Source organism: Esox lucius, chromosome 17 (assembly GCF_011004845.1).
Source record: "Esox lucius isolate fEsoLuc1 chromosome 17, fEsoLuc1.pri, whole genome shotgun sequence".
Classification (NCBI taxonomy): Eukaryota; Metazoa; Chordata; class Actinopteri; order Esociformes; family Esocidae; genus Esox; species Esox lucius.
In genome coordinates, this window is record NC_047585.1 from 9,688,072 (window position 1) to 9,713,314 (window position 25,243).

Below are 25,243 nucleotides of genomic sequence, written 5' to 3' on the forward strand. Positions count from 1 at the left end.
TTAGGTATAGTGTATGTTATGGGATAATAGTTGTTCAGGTACAAATGTCAATTTCAAAAGGGCATTCTGGATGTGCAAACGAGGCAAATATAACAGTAATGTAGTACGGTAGCATGAGCAACTGGGATGCAGAGATAACAGTCCTAAGGTCCCCGAGGTAGACGTGTGTGTAAAAACTGTAAGAAAAATGCAGGCACAATGACAATTCTAAATGTGCAAAGAGGCAAACTGAATGTACAAGGTGCATGTGCAACTGAAATAGCAGCGGTGAGGTTCCTGAGGTAGACATGTACCTGTAACAACTGAAAAACATCCAGTATCAGGCTTTGCAAGGCAGTGTCAAAGTTGCACAAAGGGAGTAGTGAAACAAGATCCATGAGAGGTTGGGGGGGATATGGTAAGTGATGGGTAACAGAGTTCTCTGGGTCACAGAGTTCAGCAGGGTTACAGTAGATGGGAAGAAACTGTTCCTGAGCCTGCTGGTGTGGGACTGAAGAGACCTGTACCGCCTGCCTGATGGTAGGAGGACAAACAGTTTGTGGCCTGGGTGTTATGGTGATCCCGCACGCCCTGTGCAGACACCGCTTGCACAGGAGGTCAGCGATGGCTGGGAGCTGGGCACCAGTCAGGGGATTGTCAAGGCACGTAACAGGGTCATTCAAGAACGGATGGAGCGAGTCCTCCTGGAGGTTAGGCAGCATATGGAGGAGGCCCAGCTCGACTGGCAGATGTCCTACAATCAGCCTACCCTCATCTGGGATTTCCAACAAGGCGCTAAGGTCTTAGTGCTGGTGCCCACCACGGAATGTAAGTTCCTTGCCACCTGGTAAGGCCCAAATGAGATCATGGAACGTGTGGGGCCTGAACTACTGGGTCAGGAGGCCCGGATGGCCCCTGGACCGGCTCATAAGCTGGGATGGCCCACCCATGCCCGTCAGTGCCCTTACCTCCCTGCTACGAGAGCACGTCCCCATGGAAGAGGAACTGGCTCCTCACCAATGCTAGGAGCTTTGTGAACTGGTGGACCCATTCTCAGACTTGTTTTCTTGTTTTCTTTAACCTGAAATTGCAATTTCTCAAAACATGTTATCGCTTTGTCATTATGGGGTATAGTGTTTGTTTAGTGATGGCAAAAAAAAACATTTAATCGATTATAAATTAAGTCTATGTGGAAGATGGAAAAGTGTTCACAATTTATCAAGTAAAAATTCTTCAGTCATTAGCATAACTGTTAATTATTTCAGGATTAATCATTTTACAGGAACAAGTATCATGACAAAATAGAACAAGAAAAAGAGAGACCGACAGAATTGTGTCATGACAGTTGATTTTAGGTTCAAACTTATATTCCTTCCCAACTGAACAGACGTTGCCACTAATTCTTGCTGAATGCAAATGCAAGGAATACTCACCACCACGATGTAGCCTAGAGGTTGCACACAGACATAGATCCAGGAAATCATAGAATGTTGGTTGCCCAGACAACTTGGTGAAAGCTCACAGATGACAGCGGGGGCATGTTACTATTGGTGGTTTTGCTAACTCTGCTCTCCTAATGAGGAATAGAGTCCGGTTCACCTCTACAAAACAAGGAACAGGAGCCCCCTGCTGCTATTAAGACCTTCCCCCAAAAGGGAGACTTCTAGTGGTTTCTGCTGGACCCAAGGCCTAGTCTTCCACACTAGGAGCCTTGCTCAGCCAACATTCCATTTATTACAATGTGCCTGGATACAGAGAAGGGAAAGACATTGTCCATGGAAGACATATCTATAACACAAGAAAATACTTTTTATGTTTCTACCTTCAGCATTTAAACCACTTTCAATGCAACAAGTGGATATCTCTAGTGCCCTAGTGCCCTCTTGTGGCATTCTGCGGTAGGACAAAATAGTTTCACCAAAAATCCATGAGTCATAAATGAAGGGATTGATAAATGTCAGTTATGTTTATTTACTACCCATTAAATTAGTAAATAGGGATGGTTCAGACTTTAATAAAAATGAGAAACTTGGACTGGTCAGGCCATGATCAAAAGATGTATCTGAGGCTCTCAAGATTATTGATGCCCATGAGTCTGGGGTTACAAAGCCATTTCCAAGCAATTGGAAGTACATCATCATAATCATCTATAAATGGAGACAATTCCAGAGCACTGAAACTGCACATAGCACAGGTCATCCCACCAAATTCAGCCCAAGCGCTGACTGAAAGATGCCCATAGAAGTCTCTAAGAAGATCCCAAGATCCCAGGGATCTACAGGCCTCTCTTGCAGATGACTCAACAGTTAGGAAGAGACTGCACAAACTTGGTCTACATGGGAGTTCAGAAAGGAAGAAGCCCCTGCTCTCAAAAAACAAGATCAGGACCACTGACATTTGCCAGACAATGCCTGGGGAAAGATACTGCTGGAACAATGTGCTATGGACAAAAGAGTCACAAATCCATATGTCCAAATATTTGCCAGAAATAAAACATTTCTGGGGGTGTACTTTAGATATGTCGGATACGTCCTCTCAAAATAACATTGAAAAGGAATTTGACAAACTGGGAAGTCATACAAACAGTAGAAGGTAGTTTGAAATTTGATAGTTTGTTTCAAAATGTGCTGTCATCATTCAAGCCATTTTCTCAAACACATGAATCAGTTTAATTCAATACACATTTATGTTCGTATGGTTTTTATTTTAATTTTATTGGGTTTTGAATATGCACAGTATTTAATACAGTACAATCTCAGTGTTGCAAATCTTATAGTCTAAGATCACTGTGAGTAGTGTTCTCCAGACTTAGACTACCATTTTACTTAATACTGTTCAGGAACCTCACCAACTGCCAAATAAAATTTTACAAAAACCGCTGGTGGTAAACCCACTCTCCAAAGGTGTCTCAGGGACAGTTTGGATGTGCAAAAATTAAATAAATTCACACAGGTGAAATTGGACAAATACTGTATGCACCAATGACCCGCAAAAGCAGGACTTACAATAAATACTAAGGTTGAATTATTGTTCAAATTGCAAAAAGGATTGTGTATGAGTAAACTTAATTAGGATACAATAATATGCATTTGTTTTCTTTATCATAGTGGTTATGAAAACAGTTGTTAAGTAGAGTATTAACCTTAGAGCCATTGCTTAAGTAAAGGGGGGGGGGTGTCTGCTGGTACTGTATGCAGGAAATGTAAACACACAGGTAAGCCGTTTACTCAGTGTGGCTGTTTCGTCTGTGAGTGCAGCTGGAGTGAGAGGCAAGATTAAATAGAAGTTGACAAGGGAATCCTATGGTAAGCTGTTGAAATGTCCAGGTGTTGGAAATAGGAGGTCTGAGCTCTACTGAGCATGAGCCAGGGCCCCTGCCCCCTGGCCGAATCCAAAGCCTTTGGGACCAAAGCTTTTGGCATAACATCCTGTGGGCAACAAGGTAGTATATAAGATCATACAGCATTTACAAACAACGTGACATGCATTCTTAACAAAAGGAGCAGTATTTGCATTTTTATTCAAGCGGATTTACATTCTGTTTTGATTAATGTATTTAGCCATAAAATCCATAAGATATCTACATAATTGTTTAGGTTGAGCACAAAGTTTACAAATCAAAGTTTACAAATCAAGTAAGCATACCTTTACAGTAGATTTCACCGTCTTTGTCTGCCAAGGTAGTGGATTCCAGGCCCTTCCCACACTTGGCACAGCGGAAGCAGCCCTTGTGCCAGGACTGAAGGACAGCAACAAGGGAATGGAAGTGTTATTTCAGCACTGGGCTGCACAGATATTGTTAGGTCCGGAAATATTTGGACACAGAAACATCTTTCATAATTCTGTCTCTGTAAGCCCCAACACAATGGGTGTGAACTGAAACAACCAAGATAAATTAAAGCTGCCTGTCTGCACATCAATTGCAAGGGGTTGAACAAAAATATCATATGAAATGTTTAGGAATTTCTACCATTTTCATACACAGTCCCCTTATTTCAAATGTAATCAGACAAATTAACACAATCATAAATAAAACATTCATTTTTAATACTTTGCCGATAATCCTTTGCAGGCAATGACTGTTTGAAGTCTGGAACGCATGGACATCACCAAACGCTAGGTGTTCTCCTTTGTGATGTTTTGCCAGGCCTTTACTGCAGCGGTTTTCAGTTGGTTTGTTCGTGGGTCTTTCTGCCTTAAATGTTGTCTTCAGCAAATTAAATGCATGCTCAATCAGATTGAGAACAGGTGATTGACTCGGCCATTGCAGTATGTTACACTTCTTTGCCTTAAAAAACTCCTGGGTTGCTTTTGCAGTATGTTTTGGGTCACTGTCCATCTGAAAAGTGAAGCGCCGTCCAATTAACTTTGCTGAATTTAGCTGAATCTGAGCAGACCCGGCTGCTTCTGTCTTCCGTCACATCATCAATAAACACTAGTGACCCAGTGCCATTGGAAGCCATGCATATCCATGGCATCACACTACCTCAATTGAGTTTTACAGATGATGTGGTATGCTCCAGATCATGAGACATTCCAAGCCTTCTCTATACTTTTTTCTTCCCATCATTCTGGTACAGGTTGATCTTATTTTCATCTGAATTACAGAATGGTGTTCCAGAACTAGGCTGGCTTTTTTAGATGTTTTTTTTGCTTTAATATTTCTATTCTTTAGGCTTATGAATGAATTTGCTCTTGTGAAGTCTTCTCTTTATGGTAGACTTGGATAATGTTATGCTTACCTCCTGAAGAGTGTTCTTCACTTGGCTGGATGTTGTTGTTCATTTTTCTTTACCATGGAAAGGATCCTACAATCATCCACCACTGTTCTCTTCCATGGACATCCAGGCCTTTATGTGTTGCAGAGCTCACCAGTGCATTCTTTTTTTCTCAGAGTGTACCAACCTGTTGATTTCCTCACACAAATTATATATTTTTTTGCAGCCTAAGGATGGCCTGTTTCACTTGCGTTGAGATTTCCTTTGACCACATGTTGTGGGTTCACAGCTACAGCTTCCAAATGAAAATGCCACACCTGGAATCAACTCTAGTCCTTTTACCTGCTTAATTGATGAAGAGATAACAAAGGAATAGCCCACACCTGTCCGTGAAACAGCTTTTGAATCAATTGTCCAATTACTTTTGTTCCCTTGAAAAAGAGGGTGCTACTAATTAAAAAGCTGTAATTCTTAAACTGTTCCAAATTGATGTGAATACCCCAAACCTAAGCTGAGACTGCACTTTAAGCCCATATTCATTATTTAACTGTTACTTGAATATATTTTGGTAAACAGCCAAAATAACAAAACTGGTGTCAGTGTCCAAATATTTCCGTACCTAAGTCTATGTTGACAATGGCACTCCCCTTTTACATTAGTATTTGACATCAGGATATTGGAATTAATTCTGTTGTCAGGACTTCTATAGCAGCCGGCTGTGATACATTTACCATTGCTATATGAGTATTAGACTTCCTATCTAACCCATTGCCAGCAACTGGATCAGCCCAAAACCATAACTTACATTTCCACCTCCGAGCACCTTCTCAGCAGAATACACCGCCTTGCCACAGCGCGGGCACACGTCTGAACTGCCAAACTTAGTGGCTAACTTGGAGGCGTTGGGGTTGTTGGTGGGGCGGTGTGCTGCTTGCCTGTTGATGACCAGATTGTCTTAGTTTAAAGGAAAAATATAATGACCATAGAGATTGCTAGAAAAAGTGTTTCACTCCCATTATGGCAACTGTTAGAGCACAGACAACACCACTGAGGCAATTTTATTTTTCTTCTACTACTTCTGTGAGTTGGAAAACAAACAGAAATAGTTCATACAGCTCCTCTGATCAAACAGGTATGAAGGTAAACACAGACATTTACGACCACCTGCAGATGTTTAGAATAACCTCCTCTTTACTCTTAACCCAGAGACAGTCCCACCTATTCAACTACTTGCCTAATGGAGCTCACCTTTCAGCTTTTGAGCATGAGAGACCTCGATCCATCTGTATTGTTATAATTTAATACAGTTAGGTACTATAGAAAGGATATTATGATAAAACTCATTCAATTGTCTCAATGTCTGCAGTGTGGCTTTTGCTTCAACCCTAATTGACTGATTAGAAGGGAATGATGCATTTCAGCAGCGCTGAGGGAATATGCCTGGTAAGGTTATCAAGAGTACATGCAACTCTATGAGATGACATCCTTACTCTTCAGGTTTGATTCCAAGATGTGCCCCTGTGTCCATGCTCAGGGTGCCTGCTCCACCACCAAAGCCATAGCCTTTTGGCCCATATTTCTTGCCGTAGCAGGATTTGCAGTAGATCTCGTCCAAGTGGCAGGCCACTGTTGTACTGTCCAGGTTCTTTTTACATGCCACTACGAGTGTAAGAATAGAATAGGAGGAAGAGATCATACATTTAGCGGCATTGAAATGACTGATTAATACTGAGGCATATCAACAACACAGGCCGTTTAGATGCAGAACAATGCTGTTGTCTTTCAATATGAGGTGATTTAATGTGCTCTTCACCAGCAACAGACCATGTACGATCAGACCTTTAAGTGTGCTGTCTGAATCATTGCGATGACACCATGAGCATACCACAATGTTAGTTTAACTTTGACATTCTGTGTCTGGGACCTAGTTAGCTCATACAAACACACATCAGAGCCAAAACACCCTCTGTCTACCACATCTCCCATAAAAGGACTACCAGGCCTGATTCACATCCATTCCTCCCTCTCCAAATAAGGACATGCTAGTGAGAACCCAAAACCATTGAATACACGGAGTACTCTGCTTCTTCTATGGGTGCCAAATAGTTGACATTCTATCCTTAGCTCTTAAATATCAACTCAGGGTGCATTAGTAATCAGTCAATGTGGTTTGTGAAAGGACGGCCGAACTCTGAACACTTACTGCACAGAAAGCAGGACTTGTGGAAATATTTGCCTTCGCACTGCACTTCCTCAGCAAAGTACACCGTCTTCTGGCAGCAGCCACACTTATTTCCTCCTCCCAAAGGCATCCTGTGTTGTTAAAATGGGGAGTTAGTTCCTTCCCAGGGGTATAATGGTAAAGAAATTGGTGGGAAAACACTGATCACTCCTTATACACAAATGATTGTCCCTACAAAACCCCACATTAGAAATGTTGACAAAACTGTTTCGCACAATGGAAATAGAGCTGTAGATCTGTGGTTCCTGTCACACACTGAATGGGAGGAGCTCTTAAGGTACAAGTAATACAGGAAACTGTCTTTTTTTTTTGCGGGGGCTAGGCTAGGTATTACCTGGGCCCAGAGCTATAAATCAGGTCATGTGGTTAAGAAGAACTGAATTTTCTTATTGAAGCCTGAAGGTTCTTTCAGACTCATTTAGGTATTTTAGGAATGTATTATGAAATGTTAAGTGGTAAGACCACTCCTCAGTTGAAGCTGCTAAAGGGAATTAGCACACTTCCTGTTGAAACTTTCACTATTTACTCTCCTTATCGCGAAATGCAAAGTTGTTCCTGGGAGGTGCCTGATGACATGCTTAACTTGAACAAATGTTATCAACATTTTATGTCACCCAGTCAGAAGGCGTTCATCTACCATTTTGGTTAAACAGGAAATTCTTTGAATTTCATTATGCAATTACATCACATGTTCACAGTCAACTCATGACCCCAGACAGTCTTTGACCCCAGAGAGCCACTCTAAGCTACTGACCAGTGCATGCTTTAGACACAACAGTGTATAACTGAATAGAACAATTCAAATCATGGAAAATCTCTTCTAAATAACTGGTTTGCTAAAACATTCAACATTCAATCCATTCCCACATTGCTTAGATTTCAAATTACTACAGTAGCAAGAGAGGTTATTTCGACACATTCTACCTCCAAGAATGTACACGGATATTAGTCTGCCTTTCCTTTGTTGATGCCTTTCCTGCAGATGCTCAGGAAATCAAATCGTTAGCATAACCAAAGACATTCCTCATTAAGTGTTCTGCTGTCATCCACCAGGTTTAGCTGCGGCCATCTCATCAGATTACTTATACATTACCATATATAGCAGTAACCACACCCAAATTGTAAAGAATTGGGATCAAATTAGACTACTAAAACAACAGCGAAAACATTTCCACTCCTTGCCTACAGTATGGACCACAGCTTCTATAACCTGTTTTTGACTGTCATATTTTTGAGAAAATAATATAATATCGGAGTCTCCAAAGATGTGATTCCCTTCAAACTCACATAAAGTTGAACAGATTTCAAAGTAACATTGTTGGCAAAAACACTCAGCAATGTTGGCTTCCTGAATAACAAACCACTCACGACTCGTGCTTCACATTCCAAAAAGCATTGAAAAAGCATAAGCATCTCTGCAGGGTTGGACAGATTTTTATTGCGTTCCCTGTGAACTTTTAACTGAAGTCTCAACATTATGAAAGCATGCATGGCTACAGTTGTTGGTAGGGGTAGAAACCATCTTACCTGTTGTGGTGTTTGAGGCTGAGCTGGGACTCCCTGGTTGTATCTACGACTGAGAGAAGATCAGACGGATTCAGGAGTGGCTTCTGTTGAGGAGCAGCAGAGGAACACGGCAGGCTGTGACATGGAAAGGAGGAGTCTGCTGGGTAAACGTATCAAACCCAAACAGAGGTGTAGAGGGAGGAGGAAGAGAAGGGGCCCTTTTTATACCTGGGGCTAACATGTGCCCTTTCCTGATCTTGTCAACTTTGATCGTGCCCGTATTTCTTTAGACCTGTGTAGATGACTGAAGGACGCAATGATATCTGACTCTGAATAGATTTAGCTGGACATTTGCAGAGGTTGTTGGGCAGGCACTGGGTGCATTTACACAACATTCCAATCCACGGGCCTCTTTCAGTATTATTGCAGAGAAACTATCCTACATTCGATCAATACACTTAATTAGGAATTATGAAATGTCCTAGTTTATGCATGGAAAGTTTTCGAACAATCACACGCGTTCAGTGCAACAAAACTTGTTCAGATAGTGATCGGACTGATCAGAACATAAAACTCACACATTTTAATGCAAAGTGTAAACAAACCACAGCCACAGAGAGGTGGACCTGGAAAGAGAGGGGGGGGAGAGGAAATGGGAGGGTGTTGATGGAAAGAGGAGGTTCAACATGTAATAACATTTCAGTGGACCAGTCAAGCTAAGACAGCCCTCACCCGTTTCTTTCGTCTTTCAAAGTGGTAGCTGCACCATTAAAAGAGCTAACAATAGTACTGTATCTGTGCCCAACCCAAAAACCTCAGTCAGTCAAATCATCTAAAGCCTTCTAACATTTACTGCCATTAAACACTGCCATGGCTTTTCCCGACAGCACCTGGAACGTTGGGTTATAAAAACACGGTTTTATCTTTTTAAGATCAGGCAGCTTCCCAGATAGCACACATACGTCGTGCTGATGTCGGCATAAGATCGGAAGACTGAAAGCAGTTTAGAGCGTCGAGTGGAGGTGGGCTGTATGTGTGAAAGTTCAAAATAAATGTGTGGTCAGGAAATGGGTCTGCGATGGGGGGTTCTATGCGTTTACTCTGTACACTCCTGCATGGTATTTTCCGTGGTCATTTATTTCCTGACCTAAGTCCGATACAGATAGAGAGCAGTGTGGTTTAAAATATTTCCGAGGAGATCGCCAGTCTGAAGTGCTGAGTCCTGAATAGCCACACTGCCTTACACAGTGTTTGTTATGATGATAGCAGACAACTCATGTTTGTTGAAAGGATTACTCACTTTTTCCAGGGGTGGGGGCATTAAATAAAAACACCACCATAGAAGTAAATTAAGTATAACTCCACTATGGGGGGAGTTTTCACTGTCCTGTTTACTTTGCTAAGCATTTCTGCGCAGATGTTTGTTTGGCTATGACTCATTTGTGGAAACATTACAGTATTATTAAAATAATTATTATTATTTTAATTGTGTTGAAAACCGGGACAATTTGGTAATGAATGATTTCAGCTGCCACTGTGCTGACACCTCCTCCCTCCCCCGTGTTGTCCCTGTCCTTGACCATCTGGTTATGCTTCTGACCTGGTCTAAATTTAAATAGACTCTGGATTTAGCCCACATGCATTTATTAATTATTCCAATTGGACTCTTAGTATTCCACCCTGCACAGCCAGAAGAGGACTGGTCACCCCTCTGAGTCTGGGTCCTCTCTAGGTTTCTTTCTAAATTTTGGCCTTCTTAGGGAGTTTTTCCTAGCCACTGAAATTCAACACTACTGTTGTTTGCTCCTTGGGGTTTAAGGCCAGGTGTTTTGTAAAAGCACTTTGTGACAACTGCTGTTGTAAAAAATAAATTTGATTGATTGATGTCACAACCCGGGACATTTTAGTGTTTTACAGATATTTGTCAGGACCCGGGACACCTAGCTTGAAAACGGGACAATCATGGGCCAACCGGGACGTCTGATCACCCGACCAAAGAGTGAAATGGGCTCCCTGCACAACCGCTTCCACATTCTCCCTAATACTGTTCCTGCATTTTCGGTTGTGCCGCTCCATTAATAAAATAAATGGTACTCTTTTATTCAAGGTGTTTACAAAGGTTATCTAAAATGAACAATGTTAAGGGTATTTGCTGGATGATTTGCAAGATTCCAGCTAGCAAGCTGGAGAAAGGTTTTAAAATGTATGTATCATGCATAAACGATTAAGAAGGTACTCATTTTCATGAAATGATGTCCAGTGAAGCTGGTTCGGGGACAGCACAGTTTCATGATCCAGAATAATAATGAATCTCAAATCGCATTCTACAAGTACGTACTATTTAGTTTTTAGTATGCTAGTATGCCAGTATTGGGATCGATTCGGACATACCTTGTCATACAATTGCGCCGTCAGACGAATGTATACAACCAACGCGCGCCGGAAACAGGCAGTATTATTGTAAAAGGGAAGTATGTCACCACCATAGACATAATAATAATATTTATTATGTCTATGGTCACCACGCTGAGTGCAAGTAGCCCATCAGACTTTCGCGACAGACCGCACATCATGTATCAAAATTATCAGATGTAATTACTCTTTCTTGACCAGAAGGCATGAAAGGTAGCTAAAACGTTCTAGTTAACACTGGAAAGAAGACTGTGATAAGTCATTTGTAACACAATTTTGTAAACACGATAAATAACGCTGTCTTAGACGTGGCTTAGAAAACACTTGTTAGCGAGTTGGATAAATTAACTAAACATGTTAACTTAATGCACATTAACTTTTAAGAAACGGTAATCAACAAAATATAGCGTTCGGCATAGCAAGCTATCATGACCGTGGCTGGTACTGTCTACTCAGACACTGTTGCCAGCTGTTTAGACATTAATGGCTGTGTCTTGTGTTATTTTGAGGGGACAGCAAATTTACACTTATACAAATTCTACATTCACTACTTTACAAGTGACATTTCTTCAGTGTTGTCACGTGAAAAGATATAATCAAATGTTTACAAAACTGTGAGGGGTGTACTCACTTTTGTGAGATACTATATGTACATCTCCATATCACATACTGTGGCCAAACAAACATTTTCTTCAGTGAAAATGTTTTCAGATTTCATTGAAGGAGCCTAATGTAGGGTCCTCCTCTGTGCCCAGGTTTTGGTTTATTGTCCACATGATCATCTATGACAGGGGCATTCAAATCCTACCCTACGAGGGCCGGAGCCTGCTGGTTTTCTGTTGTACCTCATCATTAATTGGACCCACCTGATGTCTTAAGTCTGAATAAGTCCCTGATTAGAGGACTGCAATGAAAAAATGGAGTGGAACTGGCTTCAAGGGCCAGATTTGAATACCCCTGATCTATGAGTTAGCAACCGATATTTGTATAGTTAATGGTTAGTTTTTACGATTTACAATTAAGTTAACATCGGGACGCTTTGTTCGGTATAGCACAATGTAATCAATGACACAGGTCAATGTCTGCTAAGTAGCCATGTCTGATTTTAACTGCCCTTGTTGTATTTCTGCAGAATTTGCTTGGTCATAGCTATACTGTAATCTCATGCCGTCTTTCCTGTTAGGCAAGCCAAGAAACTGCACCAATCAATTTGTCAGATCGAACAGGCTGAGAAGACATGAAACTGGAGTAGAGGCTGGCTGATGCAGGGGTCTTCACGCTTTAGAGTCCCTTCGTGATGCTTGGCCCGCCTGCCGCCTCCAGGCTCCTTAATGTCATAGGAAGAGACAAGCCACACTGAAGAAGCCTATAAATAGTTAGGCCACCGAACCAACACTAGGCCACTGTCTGTGTGTCCTGTGGACAGCCGCTCCTGTGTGTCGTGTGTAGTCTACTTGTGATTTTGTGTGTGAGCCGGAGACATCAACCAAGAGGGGAAGCAAGAGAGAGAGAGAGGAAAGCAAGAGAGAGAGGAAAATGAGAGCAAGGTAGAGAGAGATAGGGGGAGAGAGATAGGCATAATGTATATTGGATTGAGCTAGAGGAAAATAAACTGCATGGTCTGAGGTCCGTTGTTACGTTGTGAAGGGTTGTGATTACTCATTGGACACTTTTTTACATTTATTTTGATGGCTTTGAATATCCAGGAAGTCTCATTGCTATCCACATACTTCTGTTACGAGGGACTTGTTTATTTACATGGAGCCCAGAGGATTGTGACGGGTAGCCTGGAGAGGTGAGTGTCCCTTTCCTGAACTATCAGCTTTGGCAAGATTTGTGAGCTTTAGAGATGAGGAAGATTAGTCTTTGTCCTCATAATAATAATGTGCTTGTGACTGAATTGCATTTTCTTTTGGAGTGCATTCATGGCAATTATTAATTTTTTTAAGTTATTGATCGTTACGTAGAATAAGTCTTGACGAAGCAGTTAACATAAATGATTCAAAGATGTATGTAGAGCAGACCAATGAGTGATCTTATTGCCATGTGTTATTAATCTAATAATCCATTTATTTGGAATTGTGTTCTGTACTCATTAATAATTTTACAATGCTAAACTAAATGTTATATTAAGAACACTAGATACGTATTAATATAGCCTACTGTATATCAGGCCTACTGTATGCAGACCGATCCATTATTTTATAACCACTGACAGCAACAGGGCCATGTGAATGTGGAGTGGCTGTTTTGTCAGGAGGGTATACTCTTTGTCTTTTGTTAGGACATCTCAGCAATCAGCTGACCTTTCCAACACATACAGTTCAACAATACTGCTTTTGTTCTACTGGGTATACATAGGGTGCTTTAACTAAAGTTTTAACATTTCTAATGTTTGCTGATTGTAAACCATAGCAGTCAAATTAACATTTTATTCAAATGTTGCTACATTTACTACACATTGACATAAGCTATTTTTAAGTATGTCGTGTAACATAATTGGTTTGAATAAGGAAAAATCTTTTAGGACACATTTTCATGAATACGAGCGTTGTACTCAATCTTCTCAGCCAATAATATACCATTAGATGAAGGTCAGGGCGGGAAATTAGATAATTGGGTTTATTTCAGTACAGCTCGTACTGAATAAGAATTCCCTCAAACAGTAGGCCAGCAGGTCTGTGACATTGCCCTACTTTGTGTATTTTAGCATTCCTTATCAAAAATATATATTTTCAGTGAACAAATTTATACCTACATTTTTCCACTGAGAATAAGTGAATATAAATATTTTCCTCTATTCTCAGTGGAGAAATGTAGGTAGTCTGTTTCTGTTTTGGGACATTTGCTTCCGTTAGGTTCTTCCTTTAGGTTCTTAGTGAATGCAGTCCATCCAGGAGATGATGAGATCATGGCTGTTGTGCTGCATTGGTGTAGTGGCAAAGCAGTTTATCTATTTGGCCAGCAGAGGGCTCTATCTGCTTTGTAAGCGGACACAATTTGCAGTCTGAACCAGTCTAAACAGCACTGCCACTTGAGACACACCCTTATTTCTTTCTCTCTCTCTGTCCAGTTTTTTATGAGGACTGGAAATCAGTTTTTTTGAGCTGGACTGTTGACTCTCAATTCAGATTATTATGCAGGAACCTCTTTTTTATACATATACTATTAGGAATGGCCTGACAGGGTTTAACAGCAAAGTTACATGCAGTCTTTTACTTTTCACCTGGATGAGGACGATGGCAAAACTACTTCCAGGCTACTGACCATTGTTACAAGGAATTGTTTTAATAACTTGCAACTCAGATCCAAGTAAGCCTGCCGTACAGCCAGTGTAAGTGGCTAAAGGTGTGATGGTGATAACACACTGTAGATGACTGTTGGTTATGGAGTGTCGGCTAGCCTTCACTTATAAATCATATTAATATTATTACAAGATTAGTACAGTGCTGCAGTTCACTAGTCACTCATGATCAGTGTGATGAGTGTGTTGTTACCAATCAAGACACTGGCTGATGGTTTTTGCTGATGTGAGAAGCTGTCATGGTAGGTCTATACAATACAGTGCTTTAGTGTTTTCACTGTAAATAAGCCAATCTCTTTAGAGCTTCTCCCTTCCATTTGGAATACTGCAGTAATTAAATACACACCCTCTTGGAGTATTTAGGAATAGGTTTGGCAAGGTCTTTCTTGTCAATACTTCTGTTTACTAATTTGTGAGCAATAACCAACCTTTCATGGTCTGTCACCTTCTCTGGCCATAGTTCTGGGTCATTTGACACCTCCTCTGCACTTTCAAACACACCTTACTCCTTTTTCTCCACTTCTTCAATGGTGATCTGTCGTTCTCCCTCTTTTGAATTCCCCTAACTGACTGGCTGTGCTTTCTGCATAGAGGGTAAGACAAAAAGGCAGTGATGGTTTTGGCTTTGGAAGGCTGTTATATAAGTTTGCACATAAGATGCTTGAAAACAAGCCTACAACCATCATCTGGTCAAAGAGTAGAAAAGGATGTAACAAACTTAGCCCATGTTATTTTGATTGCTAAACAACTGCCTGGCTACCACTAAGCTAAACCTCCTATATCCTCAGATTCAGCATGTGGAGATTCAGTGGCATCTCTTTTTCTAGAAGAATAACCAAGGGATTGGGACATGTGAAAGGAGCCATTTGTAAGATTTCCATACAAAAGTATGTTTTCTTGAAATGGTTGAAATGGAATAATTCTCAAATAGTTTATTATTGAGTATTCATGCTCAGTAGATTTGGTGTCTTCCCAAAGATTTATAGCTTATCGTGAGGGGCAGGATAGTCTGTAAAAATAGAAATTCTCAACCAAACTTTGTGTAACTAGCTAGACTGTCAGGCTATATAGTTATCGAGTTAGCTTCTAATCTGTCATAGAAGTAAATTTTCTGCTATTACCTGTAAATGCTAGATGGCTGCACCTAAACGCTTCTCCTTTAACTACTAGCTACATAGCAAGCTAGCTATCATAGCTTAGTGACTTGTTGTATCATAATTAGTCACATTCACCACAAATCATGTATTTTATATTGTGTACGTTACTGTTAAGTGTTTGTGAGTGCGACATCTCATTGCCAACCACCTGTTGCTGACTAAATCTGTCAGTTTTTTTTCCTTCCCCATGGCCTCAACATCCAGTTGGAGCAGACACTGTATTAGACTTTACCTCATGCAAACATTGTCCGTGCTCCCTAGTGATAAGTTTCCTCCACCTGCACAAACTGATCAAGGAAACGTGTTAACCCACACGAAACAGGAAGTGGGAATTTTTGCATGTGTTAATGTGTCAGGGCATGGATGTGTAGCTGTTTGTCTGATGTGTTTAATTGGTTGCCTGTGTGCGTGGGAGGAACATACAGTAATAGGTTGGCTATCATATCAAAGCTATAGGAGTTACTGGAGTTGCAGCTTTGTTTTCCCACTTGTCCTTCATTTGGTTGTTGTAGCATTGTCTCCCAGCTTGAGTCCTTCCTCCTCCGTGGGAGCTTTGACTCTAATAGCGGCTCTTGTCTTGACTCTCTTCTCAGAGGGAGAGAAAGACGAGCATGGTAATTACTGCAGCATCTTCAACACTGCAATTTATCCTCTTTCACTTTGAGTCAACCCGCAAACCAGCTGATCTCCACGTAGACAAGGCCGGTCCTCTCCAGCAAAGGAAACATTCAGCCTTTCAGCCATTGAACTGAGTCTGACCCGCTTTCTAGATCGTTTTCACCACAAAATGTCTGTTCTGTGATTGCTCACTGTGATGTATGTGGTGCTTAGTTTATTATGCGGTAACTGTGACACAACAGGGGCTCTGTGATTACAGCCCCCCCCCCCCACAACCATTGCGTGACCCAGTCTGCAGCACTCCCATCTGAAACACAGTATGGTGGGTTGTATCTACCTCCCTCCCTCCAGGGCTGAATGTGTCATGGCGTGTACAGTAAAAAAGTGGTTGGCATCATATCACTCAAGTCAATGTCTGCCTCGCACTGACACCTTGTAGTCTAGTCATGACCCAAAGGGAGGGCCATGGTGACATGGGTGACAAACAAAACCCACGGTGACAATGAGAACCAGCCATACTCCATTCCCTCCACTCCGCCGGCTCAGTCAGTGACTCAGGAGTCCGGGTTAAGAGAGGAGAGATGTGCTACTTCCTGGGTAAGTGCCTCTTTGGCGGACAGGTGAAAAGGGGGGAGTCTTAGACCACGTCTAACAGCATCTTTCGTAGCAGGTAAGCGTGGCTGTAGGCTGCCATGACGTCCATTACAGAGATGATGCTGGACCCGTGCCAGAGGGTCCATTTGCAGAGTGGGGTTAAAGAAACCTCGGTGCAGAGTGCACTGTAGGTATGAAAGCTGCAGCGGGAGAATTGTCAAGACAGGGCATTGTTACCCAACCGGAAGATAAACCGTCTTCTTAGATGCAGACGTCAGGCAGAGGTCAAACTGGACCGGGATGGCTGACAGCAGTGTTTCAAGACGACTGCATTGACAGTGACTCTAGGCGAGTAGCAGTGTTATTTGCTGAGCACACACTGGATCGAAATATTAGATTAGTGGAGACTTTTTAGTTGTTGTGGTGATGAAGACGAATGAGTTGGTGAGACACACCCCAAAAAGGAGTATTCCGTCAGTTTGTCAGCTTTTCCTTCATCTCACCAACAGCCGTTTGGTCAGCGTGATATTTCAGGTGCGTTTTGTTCTGTCAACGAATTTATGACAAACTTTCATGCATGTTGTTTTGCTAACTGATTTATGACACTTAATGTCTCCTCTGAGTTTGTTCACCACCGATCTGTATCCAGTAGAGGTTACTAAATTCCAAATAAGCCATCCGCAATCGCCAAACTATATGGATAAAGTGAAATTCTGAAGCCAGCACCCGACCTTATACCCAAAAATGTAAAACATGCTGTTGTAACATACTGTTTGCATAGTTAGTGTTTTTGAAGTCAAGTGCTTCACACTGTTTGAGAGCAGGCTGGCTGCTGAACTGTAACTGACTTGGAGAGGCATACTATGGCCCAGTTCAGTTATCATACAACCCCTTTCCAAAAGGGATGCTGCATAAAATGTAAGAAAAAACAGAATGCAATAGTGTGCAAATCATTTAAACCCTGCATTAAATAGAAACAGTACAAAGGCAACACATGAAATGTTAAAGCTGAGAATTGGTTTTGTTTCTTATTCCCATTTTGAATTTGATGCCAGCAACATGTTTCAGAAAAGTTGAGGCAACAAAAGACTGGAAAAGTTGTGAAATGCAAGAAACTAAACCTGGTGGAAAATCACACAACTAATTTGGCCAATTGGCAACAGATCAGTATTAAAAGATCATTCCAGAGAGGATGGGTCTGTCAGAAGTGAGGATGGGTTCACCACTCTATGAAAGACTGCGCGGGCAAAGCTTTAAAGTTGCCCCTTTAAAAAGGCAGCCGGTGGCTCTAAATGCAATAGTCCGACCCCTCTTGGAGGGACTGTTCTTCTTTTTAATTATATACTCCGTAAACGGGGTGAGGTCACTATGAAGGCATTACTCTGAAAACAGCTGCCATGATTGATGATAATTTTCCTGCTTTGAACTGGTGAAGTTGTTGTCTGTGTAATGACTCAACACGCCCCCCCCCCCCCCCCCCCCCCCCCCCATGTGTAACAAAGTGCTTATCTTTCTATTGCACTGTTCGTTAGAAAACTTTACATTATATATCAGCTTTATGCTTTTATTCCTGTATCACTGACTGTTATGGATACAGATAATAATGAAGCCATTTGAACAACATTTAAGAGGGAGAATGCAAACTGCTGAGAGTAAGCAGGATGAGATGATGATTTGTTTGAACAAATAAATAACCCAAAACCTTATCCCTAATTCCTACCCTAACTTTATTTTCAACCTTTCAAAACCAAACCCCTATGACACTTTTTGGCAAAATGTTACTTGTTGAACTCTACTTTTAAAACAAGTACACACACTCATTGTTGACTAGAAATCCATGTTCCCTGTCCCCTAAACCCCAGCCTTACCCTGGCCCTAACCTGACCCTTAATATCCTAACCTTTATGTTCCCTGTCCCCTAAACCCCAGCCTTACCCTGGCCCTAACCTTACCCTTAATATCCTAACCTTTATGTTCCCTGTCCCCTAAACCCCAGCCTTACCCTGGCCCTAACCTTACCCTTAATATCCTAACCTTTATGTTCCCTGTCCCCTAAACCCCAGCCTTACCCTGGCCCTAACCTTACCCTTAATATCCTAACCTTTATGTTCCCTGTCCCCTAAACCCCTGCCTTACCCTGGCCCTAACCTTACCCTTAATATCCTAACCTTTATGTTCCCTGTCCCCTAAACCCCTGCCTTACCCTGGCCCTACCCTTACCCTTAATATCCTAACCTTTATGTTCCCTGTCCCCTAAACCACAGCCTTACCCTGGCCCTAACCTTACCCTTAATATCCTAACCTTTATGTTCCCTGTCCCCTAAACCCCAGCCTTACCCTGGCCCTAACCTTACCCTTAATATCCTAACCTTTATGTTCCCTGTCCCCTAAACCCCTGCCTTACCCTGGCCCTAACCTTACCCTTAATATCCTAACCTTTATGTTCCCTGTCCCCTAAACCCCTGCCTTACCCTGGCCCTAACCTTACCCTTAATATCCTAACCTTTATGTCTAAACCTAATCTGGCTGCACGTCTGACCTTAAACCCAGCCGGTAATGCCTAAACCCAGCACTATGTCCAATTGTATGTTTTTCCTTAATGCTGTGAGCCAGAAATCTCATTTTCCCTAGTGGGGACCTGCCAAAAAACTTTGTGGGAACTTATTTTTCAGGTTTTACTATCGTCGGATCCCCACGTGTACACAGATGTGGATCACACCCACACACACTCACACGTTCTTCGCCTGTCATACAGCGCTGGGGCTTACTGGTGGCTGGTCATATGGCCTTCCTGGGTGCAGCTGTAGACGGAGAGAGGGTTGAGCGGCCTGAGGACATGGCTGAGCAGAACTAATACCTCCGGAGAACGTCTGGTCCCATGCTTAACCGTCTGTTGTTCTGCTTGCTGCTGGGTGGGACTCATGAGACTAGTTTAGCCTGGGGACACACGCAACTGTTGGTGGTTTTCTGCATAGCCTGGGAAGTAGTTGTTTTGTTAATATTAGATAAGCAATAAAAAATACTGAGATTCACTAACAAATGCTAAGAGCAACATCATTCATGATTGTTTATGGTGGGGTTAGGCAGGTTACACCCTGTAGTATTATTTCATGCAGGACCTTTTGTTTTCCTTGTCAGAGATTGAATCATGGTTGTGGCTGTCGTTGGGCAACCCTATATGGGGGGTGGGGGTGGTGAGTGAGTGAAATATTGGCCTGACATTTTCTAAACCCCAGTGTTCAGTGGGTGTCAGAACTGGGCTCTTGCAAAAACAAATGTGGTCACTCATAGGCTGTTAATAATCTAGCATCCCTGTGGGGGAGTCCGATCTACTGGGAAATTCTGTTTGTGTATGCCTCCCCAAGTGGAAACTCAGTATAGCACAAACTCTGCTGCATTGAGGTAAGTGGAATCATATGATACATTTTAAATGGATCAGGGTGATACTGCAGAAAGGGAGATTTGTGATGTGTAGTATTGGTCAGACCGTTATAAAATTGCTTGACAATGTATGGTGCTTTCAGAAATTGTTCAGACCCTTTTTTTTCCAAATTTTGTTACTTTACATCCTAATTCTAATATGGATAAAAAAAAAAAAATCCTGAAGAATCTACACACAATACTCCATAATGATCAAGCAAAAACAGTTTTTTAGAAATATTTGCCAATTAAAATTAAATAATTAAATAAAAAAAGAAATATCACATTTATGTAAGTATTCAGACCCCTTCACTCAGTACTGTGTTGAAGCACCTTTTGCAGCGATTACAGCCTTCTTAGTTTTGTCAATTTAAGCTTAGCCCAGCTGTATTTGGGCAGTTCTAATGTTCTGTCAGGTTGGATGGTGGAATGTCGCTGAACAGGCATTTTAAGGTCTCTCCTGAGATGTTTGATCGGGTTGAAGTCCTGACTCTGTACATTCACGTACTTGTCCTGGAGCAACTCCTGCATTGTCTGGGCTGTGTGATTTGGGTCATTGTCCAGTTGGTAGTAGAACATTTGGCGCAGTCTCGGGTCCTGAGTGCTCTGGTTTTCATCACTTTCTGATCTGCCTGTACTTTACTCTGTTCATCTTTTCCTGGATTCAGTGGTGTCCCTACCGCTGAAAAACATCCTGAGAGCATTGTACTTCCACCACCATGCTTCACTGTAGGGATGGTATTGGCCGGGTTATGAGTGATGCCTGGTGTCCTCCAGATGTGACACATTGCATTCAGGCCAGAGAGTTCAACCTTTGTTTCATCACACTAGAGAATCTTGTTTCTCACTGTCTGAGAGTCCCTTATGAGCCTTTTGGGAAACTCCAAGCAGCAGTGATTGTTGTCCATCTGGAAGATTCTCTCATCTTCACACAGGAATTCTGTAGCTTTGTCAGAGTGACCATTCGGTTCATCACCTTCCTGACAAAAGCCTTGATTGCTCAGTTTGGCCAGGCAGCCAGCTAAAGGTTGGTGGTTCCAAACTTCTTCCATTTTAGAATGATGGAGGCAGCTGTGTGCTTGGGGAGCTTCAAGCTGCAGGCATTTCCTTGGTACCTTTCTCCAGATTGGTTACTTGGCATAATGCTGTCTCAGAGCTCTATGGTGAATTCCTTCAATGTCACAGCTTGAATAACTGTGTAAATGTAATATTTGTTAGTTTTTTCATAAATTTGCCCAAAAAAAGTCTATAAGCCTGTTTTCGCTTTGTCATTATAGGGCATTTCAGAATAAGGCAGTAACAAAATGTGGAAAAAGTTTAGGGTTCTGAATGCTTTTTAAATGTTCTATATAATACTTAATGTTCGTAGGCATATAGTGCGTTGTGTGTGAGTGTGTTTGTGTGTGTTAATGTGTGATAATGTGTCATGTTTCACACCCACTTAATCCTATACCATGTAGTCTTGCTTTGGAATGCAGAGTCTAGGGGAATATTGCTAATGGCTGGTGACATCATCTGTTGTGGTTCAGACCACACATGCTCGCGCGCACACGCAAATGCACAGACGAAACATACAGACATCTTCTGGTCTTCAGAAGTAATGTCAGTGTCAATTCTGCTTATTGGAGGTATAGACGCAAATAGCAACCTGCGGTAAAACAACGTCTAGAGAATTGCAGAGACCAGACGCGCTGCTTCAAGCCTATACTTTGAACCCTCAAGGACAAGCTAGACCTTTTCTTTTTCATGCACTTCAATGCATTTTTAACATGTTTTTCACAGTGTATTTCATTGTAAAAACAATTATAGCTGCGACTTTTTTATTTTGTAGGAATAGGCCTTTCTGCCTGCCACGTCTCAGTGATGCTCACTGTGTGAGTCTTTCTGTGTGTGTCTGTGTGCGAGTCTCTCTGTGCCTGTTTGTGTGTCTCTGTGTGTGTGATTCTCTGTGGTGTGTCTGTGAGTCTGTGTGAGTGATTATCTGTGAGTCTGTGTGAGTCTCTGTGTGTTTGCGTATGCGTGCGTGCCCTGGCCAGTGTAGGTCCTTTGGTGTGGGCTGTCTGGTCCGCAGACATGCTCCAATGGTAATCTTTCCAGCCTGACAAATCCGGAGTCTGGACACGTGTTTGCCTTGGAACCCTCCACCCATTTGGCACGCAGTGTTTATAATGGAACTCTCCTAAGACACATCCCAAATGTCATCCTATTCTCTATGGTATGTATTGTATAGCTGAAACCACTGAAGTAATCGGATCCATTTAGGAAACATACACTTTTTACTGACAATTCTAGAATAACTTTGGGTATAAATCAGCATTTGTGGTGGTAAAATTAAGTGAATGATGCTGATGTCATGTATAACGTGTTCTTAACCATTACTCTAATAACAAGTAGGCATGGAAATATCATGTGCAGAAAGAGACTGTTGGGGAATAGTTTTTGGATTCATCCAAGACAGAGACGTTTGTGTGTTCCATTACATGCAGTCCATCGTATGATGGGCCTGACCTGAGACTGGCTCCGTTCCGCAGGCACACCTTCCATGTTGTATGTCACAAACTGACAGCTTATCAGACTGTAGTGGTCTTGACAGCCTGATGGTAATGGGGAAAACAAGGGAGCTGAGGAGTACTGAATGCTTCAGCTGCCGAATAACCACTGCAAAGAGTAACTGCAGAGAAAGTGACTCTGGACCGTAATGGAATCTCACACACCTCTACCTGCCCAAAGATGGAAGAAAACATTTGTTTTGATAATATACACTACCATTCAAATGTTTGGGGTAATTTAGAAATAACATAATTGTTTGTCCATTAAAATTAAATCAAATTGATCAGAAATACAGCTTAGACATTATTAATGTGGAAATTACTATTGTACCTGGAAACTGATTATTTTCTATGGACTATCTACACAGGTGTACCGAGGCCCATTCTCAGCAACCATCAGTCCTGTGTTCCAATGGCACATTGTGTTTGTTAATCCAAGTTTATCATTTTATTTAGAAATCCCTTTCGCAATTCTTTTAGCACAGCTGAAAACTGTTGTGCTGATTAAAGAAGCAAGAAAACTGGTGTTCTTTAGACTAGTTGTGTATCTGGAGCATCAGCAATATTGGATTCGATTACAGGCTCAAAATGGCCAGAAACAAATAACTTTCTTCTGAAACTTGTCAGTCTATTATTGTTCTTAGAAATGAAGGCTATTTCATGGAAGAAATTGCCAAGGAACTGAAGATTTCGTACAACGCTGTGTACTACTCCCTTCACAGAACAGCGCAAACTGACTCTAACCAAAATAGAAAGAGGAGTGGGAGGCCCTGGTGCACAACTGAGCAATATATTGTCTAGTTTGAGAAACAGATGCACATAGGCCCTCAACTGGCAGAATCATTAAATAGTACCTGCAAAACTCCAGTCTCAATGTCAGTGAAGAGGGGACTCTGGGATGCTGGCCTTCTAAGCAGAGTTGCAATGAAAAAGCTGAAATTTGAACTCATTTAATCTGTATTTTCATGGAAAACAAGGATACTTCTAAGTGACCCCAAACTTTTGAACGGTTGTCTACATGAAATGAGTTTGAATAGGAAATATAGCTAAATGAATAGAAAATATAGTCATTGACAAGGTTAGAAATAATGAATTTTAATTGAAATAATAATTTTTGGCTGCAGAACAACTTTCCCATTTCCAGTTCTTCTTGTAACAATGTTGTACCATTCTGTATTCCACTGACCTACTTGTCAACCCACATAGAAGAAACAGATCTGTAGGCGGAAAGATGGTCCTGCTCCTACACATTCACTGCAGCCTGAATTCTCAGTGCTTTGTCCTATTCTTGCAGTTATAGTCAGGGTTCAATTGAGAAAACTGTGCTGGTTACATAACACGTTGACTGCAGGGCTCCTGCTTGTTTTCATGTATTGCGGGGTTTAGCAGGGTTGTTGGCACTGACAGGGTGTACTTTTCCCATATGACTACTGCCTTCCAGGTGTGGCTATTATTGATTTGGCATGACTTTTTTTAAACAGCCTGTTTGTGACTAAGGTGGTAAATAAATGTGTAAAATTAGCAAACTGACAGCAAACATAGAATACACATCAGAGAGATCGGGCTACATCTATTCCTAGTCGGAAAGACCTATGGTAATAGTCTGTTTCATGTGTTGCTGCTCTGTAAACTCCCTTACAGCTTGACCTCAGCTGGCTGGCAGGGATATCATTATCCTGATCACCATGGCCCAGGGCTGGAGGGATTAAAACTTTTAAGTGACTAATAAGGAAAACATTCCCCTTCTGGGCCAAATTGCTAAGTGCACAATCCCAAAGCCTACAGAAGCCGTGGCAGACAAAGACTTAGGTCCAGGACTAATCCTACAAGCGGCGGGAGCTTATGTTTTCTCTCAGTATTTAGTTGTTACATTTGTTTTTGTATCAATACTTAATTTGCTGGGATTAAAATTGCTTTGATAGCAGCTCTGTACAGTATGAGTAAAATGGATGACAGTTTGGGAAAGTATAGATGCAACTCTCACTTTTGTATTAGGGACTCATTACCTCAATATCTGCTCACCGATACTGTACCCTATGAAAGTGGTGCGTTCTTACTTAATACTTCCACCTCCGGCCCATAATACTTTTGCTCGAATATAAGATTTAAGGTAATTTGATTGTTTTAGTGAATTCTATAATTTATGAATACACTGTGACCAATTATCTCATATTACAAAATGACAAATGGTACATTCAAAATATGTTCTATTAAAAAATATATATATATATTTTTAACATCTATTACTGTATGGTGACATTTGAAATTTAGCTCAGGTGTATCCTGTTTCCATTGATCATCCTTGAGATTTGAGTTGATTTCAATTAGGGGTATAACAGTATGACACTTTCATGCAATGATAACCGTCTCAAAAATATGACAGTATTATTGTGTAGGCCTATTGCTAATAGTATTAGCAATTAAATTTTTAGTGCATGAAATGTGTTCGAACAGCATTAGCTCTATGTCAAAGTTTTTTATTTATCAAATGCACCTAATAACATAGCCACTGTCACGGTTGTGGGATGAAGAGGACACAGGCGCAGAGTAGAGGTAGGTAAGGTAATCCATTTAATACAAAATAAAGAATGCAGGACTCCAACAAAACAAAAAGCAGCAACCAGTGACGTGGGTATTCCTTACACAGGATAAACAAAACCAAAATGAACCACGCCTTGGGGCCTACAAACTAAACTTAAATAGGGTCCCCAATTGGAGGCAATGACTAACACCTGCCTCCAATT

General features: G+C 41.5%; 2 protein-coding genes across 2 annotated transcripts in view; one reads left to right on the forward strand and one right to left on the reverse strand.

Annotated features, from left to right (window-relative positions):
• Positions 1-2,674: 2,674 nt before the first annotated feature.
• Positions 2,675-8,627, reverse strand: csrp1b (cysteine and glycine-rich protein 1b). The gene is made up of 6 exons (XM_010899260.5): positions 8,467-8,627; positions 6,901-7,010; positions 6,188-6,356; positions 5,503-5,632; positions 3,625-3,718; positions 2,675-3,407 (listed from the first exon to the last, which is right to left on the reverse strand). The coding sequence occupies exons 2-6, from the start codon at positions 7,007-7,009 to the stop codon at positions 3,331-3,333; spliced, it is 579 nt and encodes a 192-aa protein (XP_010897562.1). The 5' UTR covers position 7,010; positions 8,467-8,627; the 3' UTR covers positions 2,675-3,330.
• Positions 8,628-11,001: 2,374 nt separating this feature from the next.
• The window catches only part of nav1b (neuron navigator 1b), a 126,958-nt gene continuing 112,716 nt past the window's right edge, over positions 11,002-25,243 (forward strand). Inside the window, exons 1-2 of the mRNA XM_010899261.3 lie at positions 11,002-11,070; positions 12,041-12,652. The gene's annotated coding sequence lies outside the window, so the exon portion shown is untranslated. The remainder of the gene's footprint in view (positions 11,071-12,040; positions 12,653-25,243) is intronic.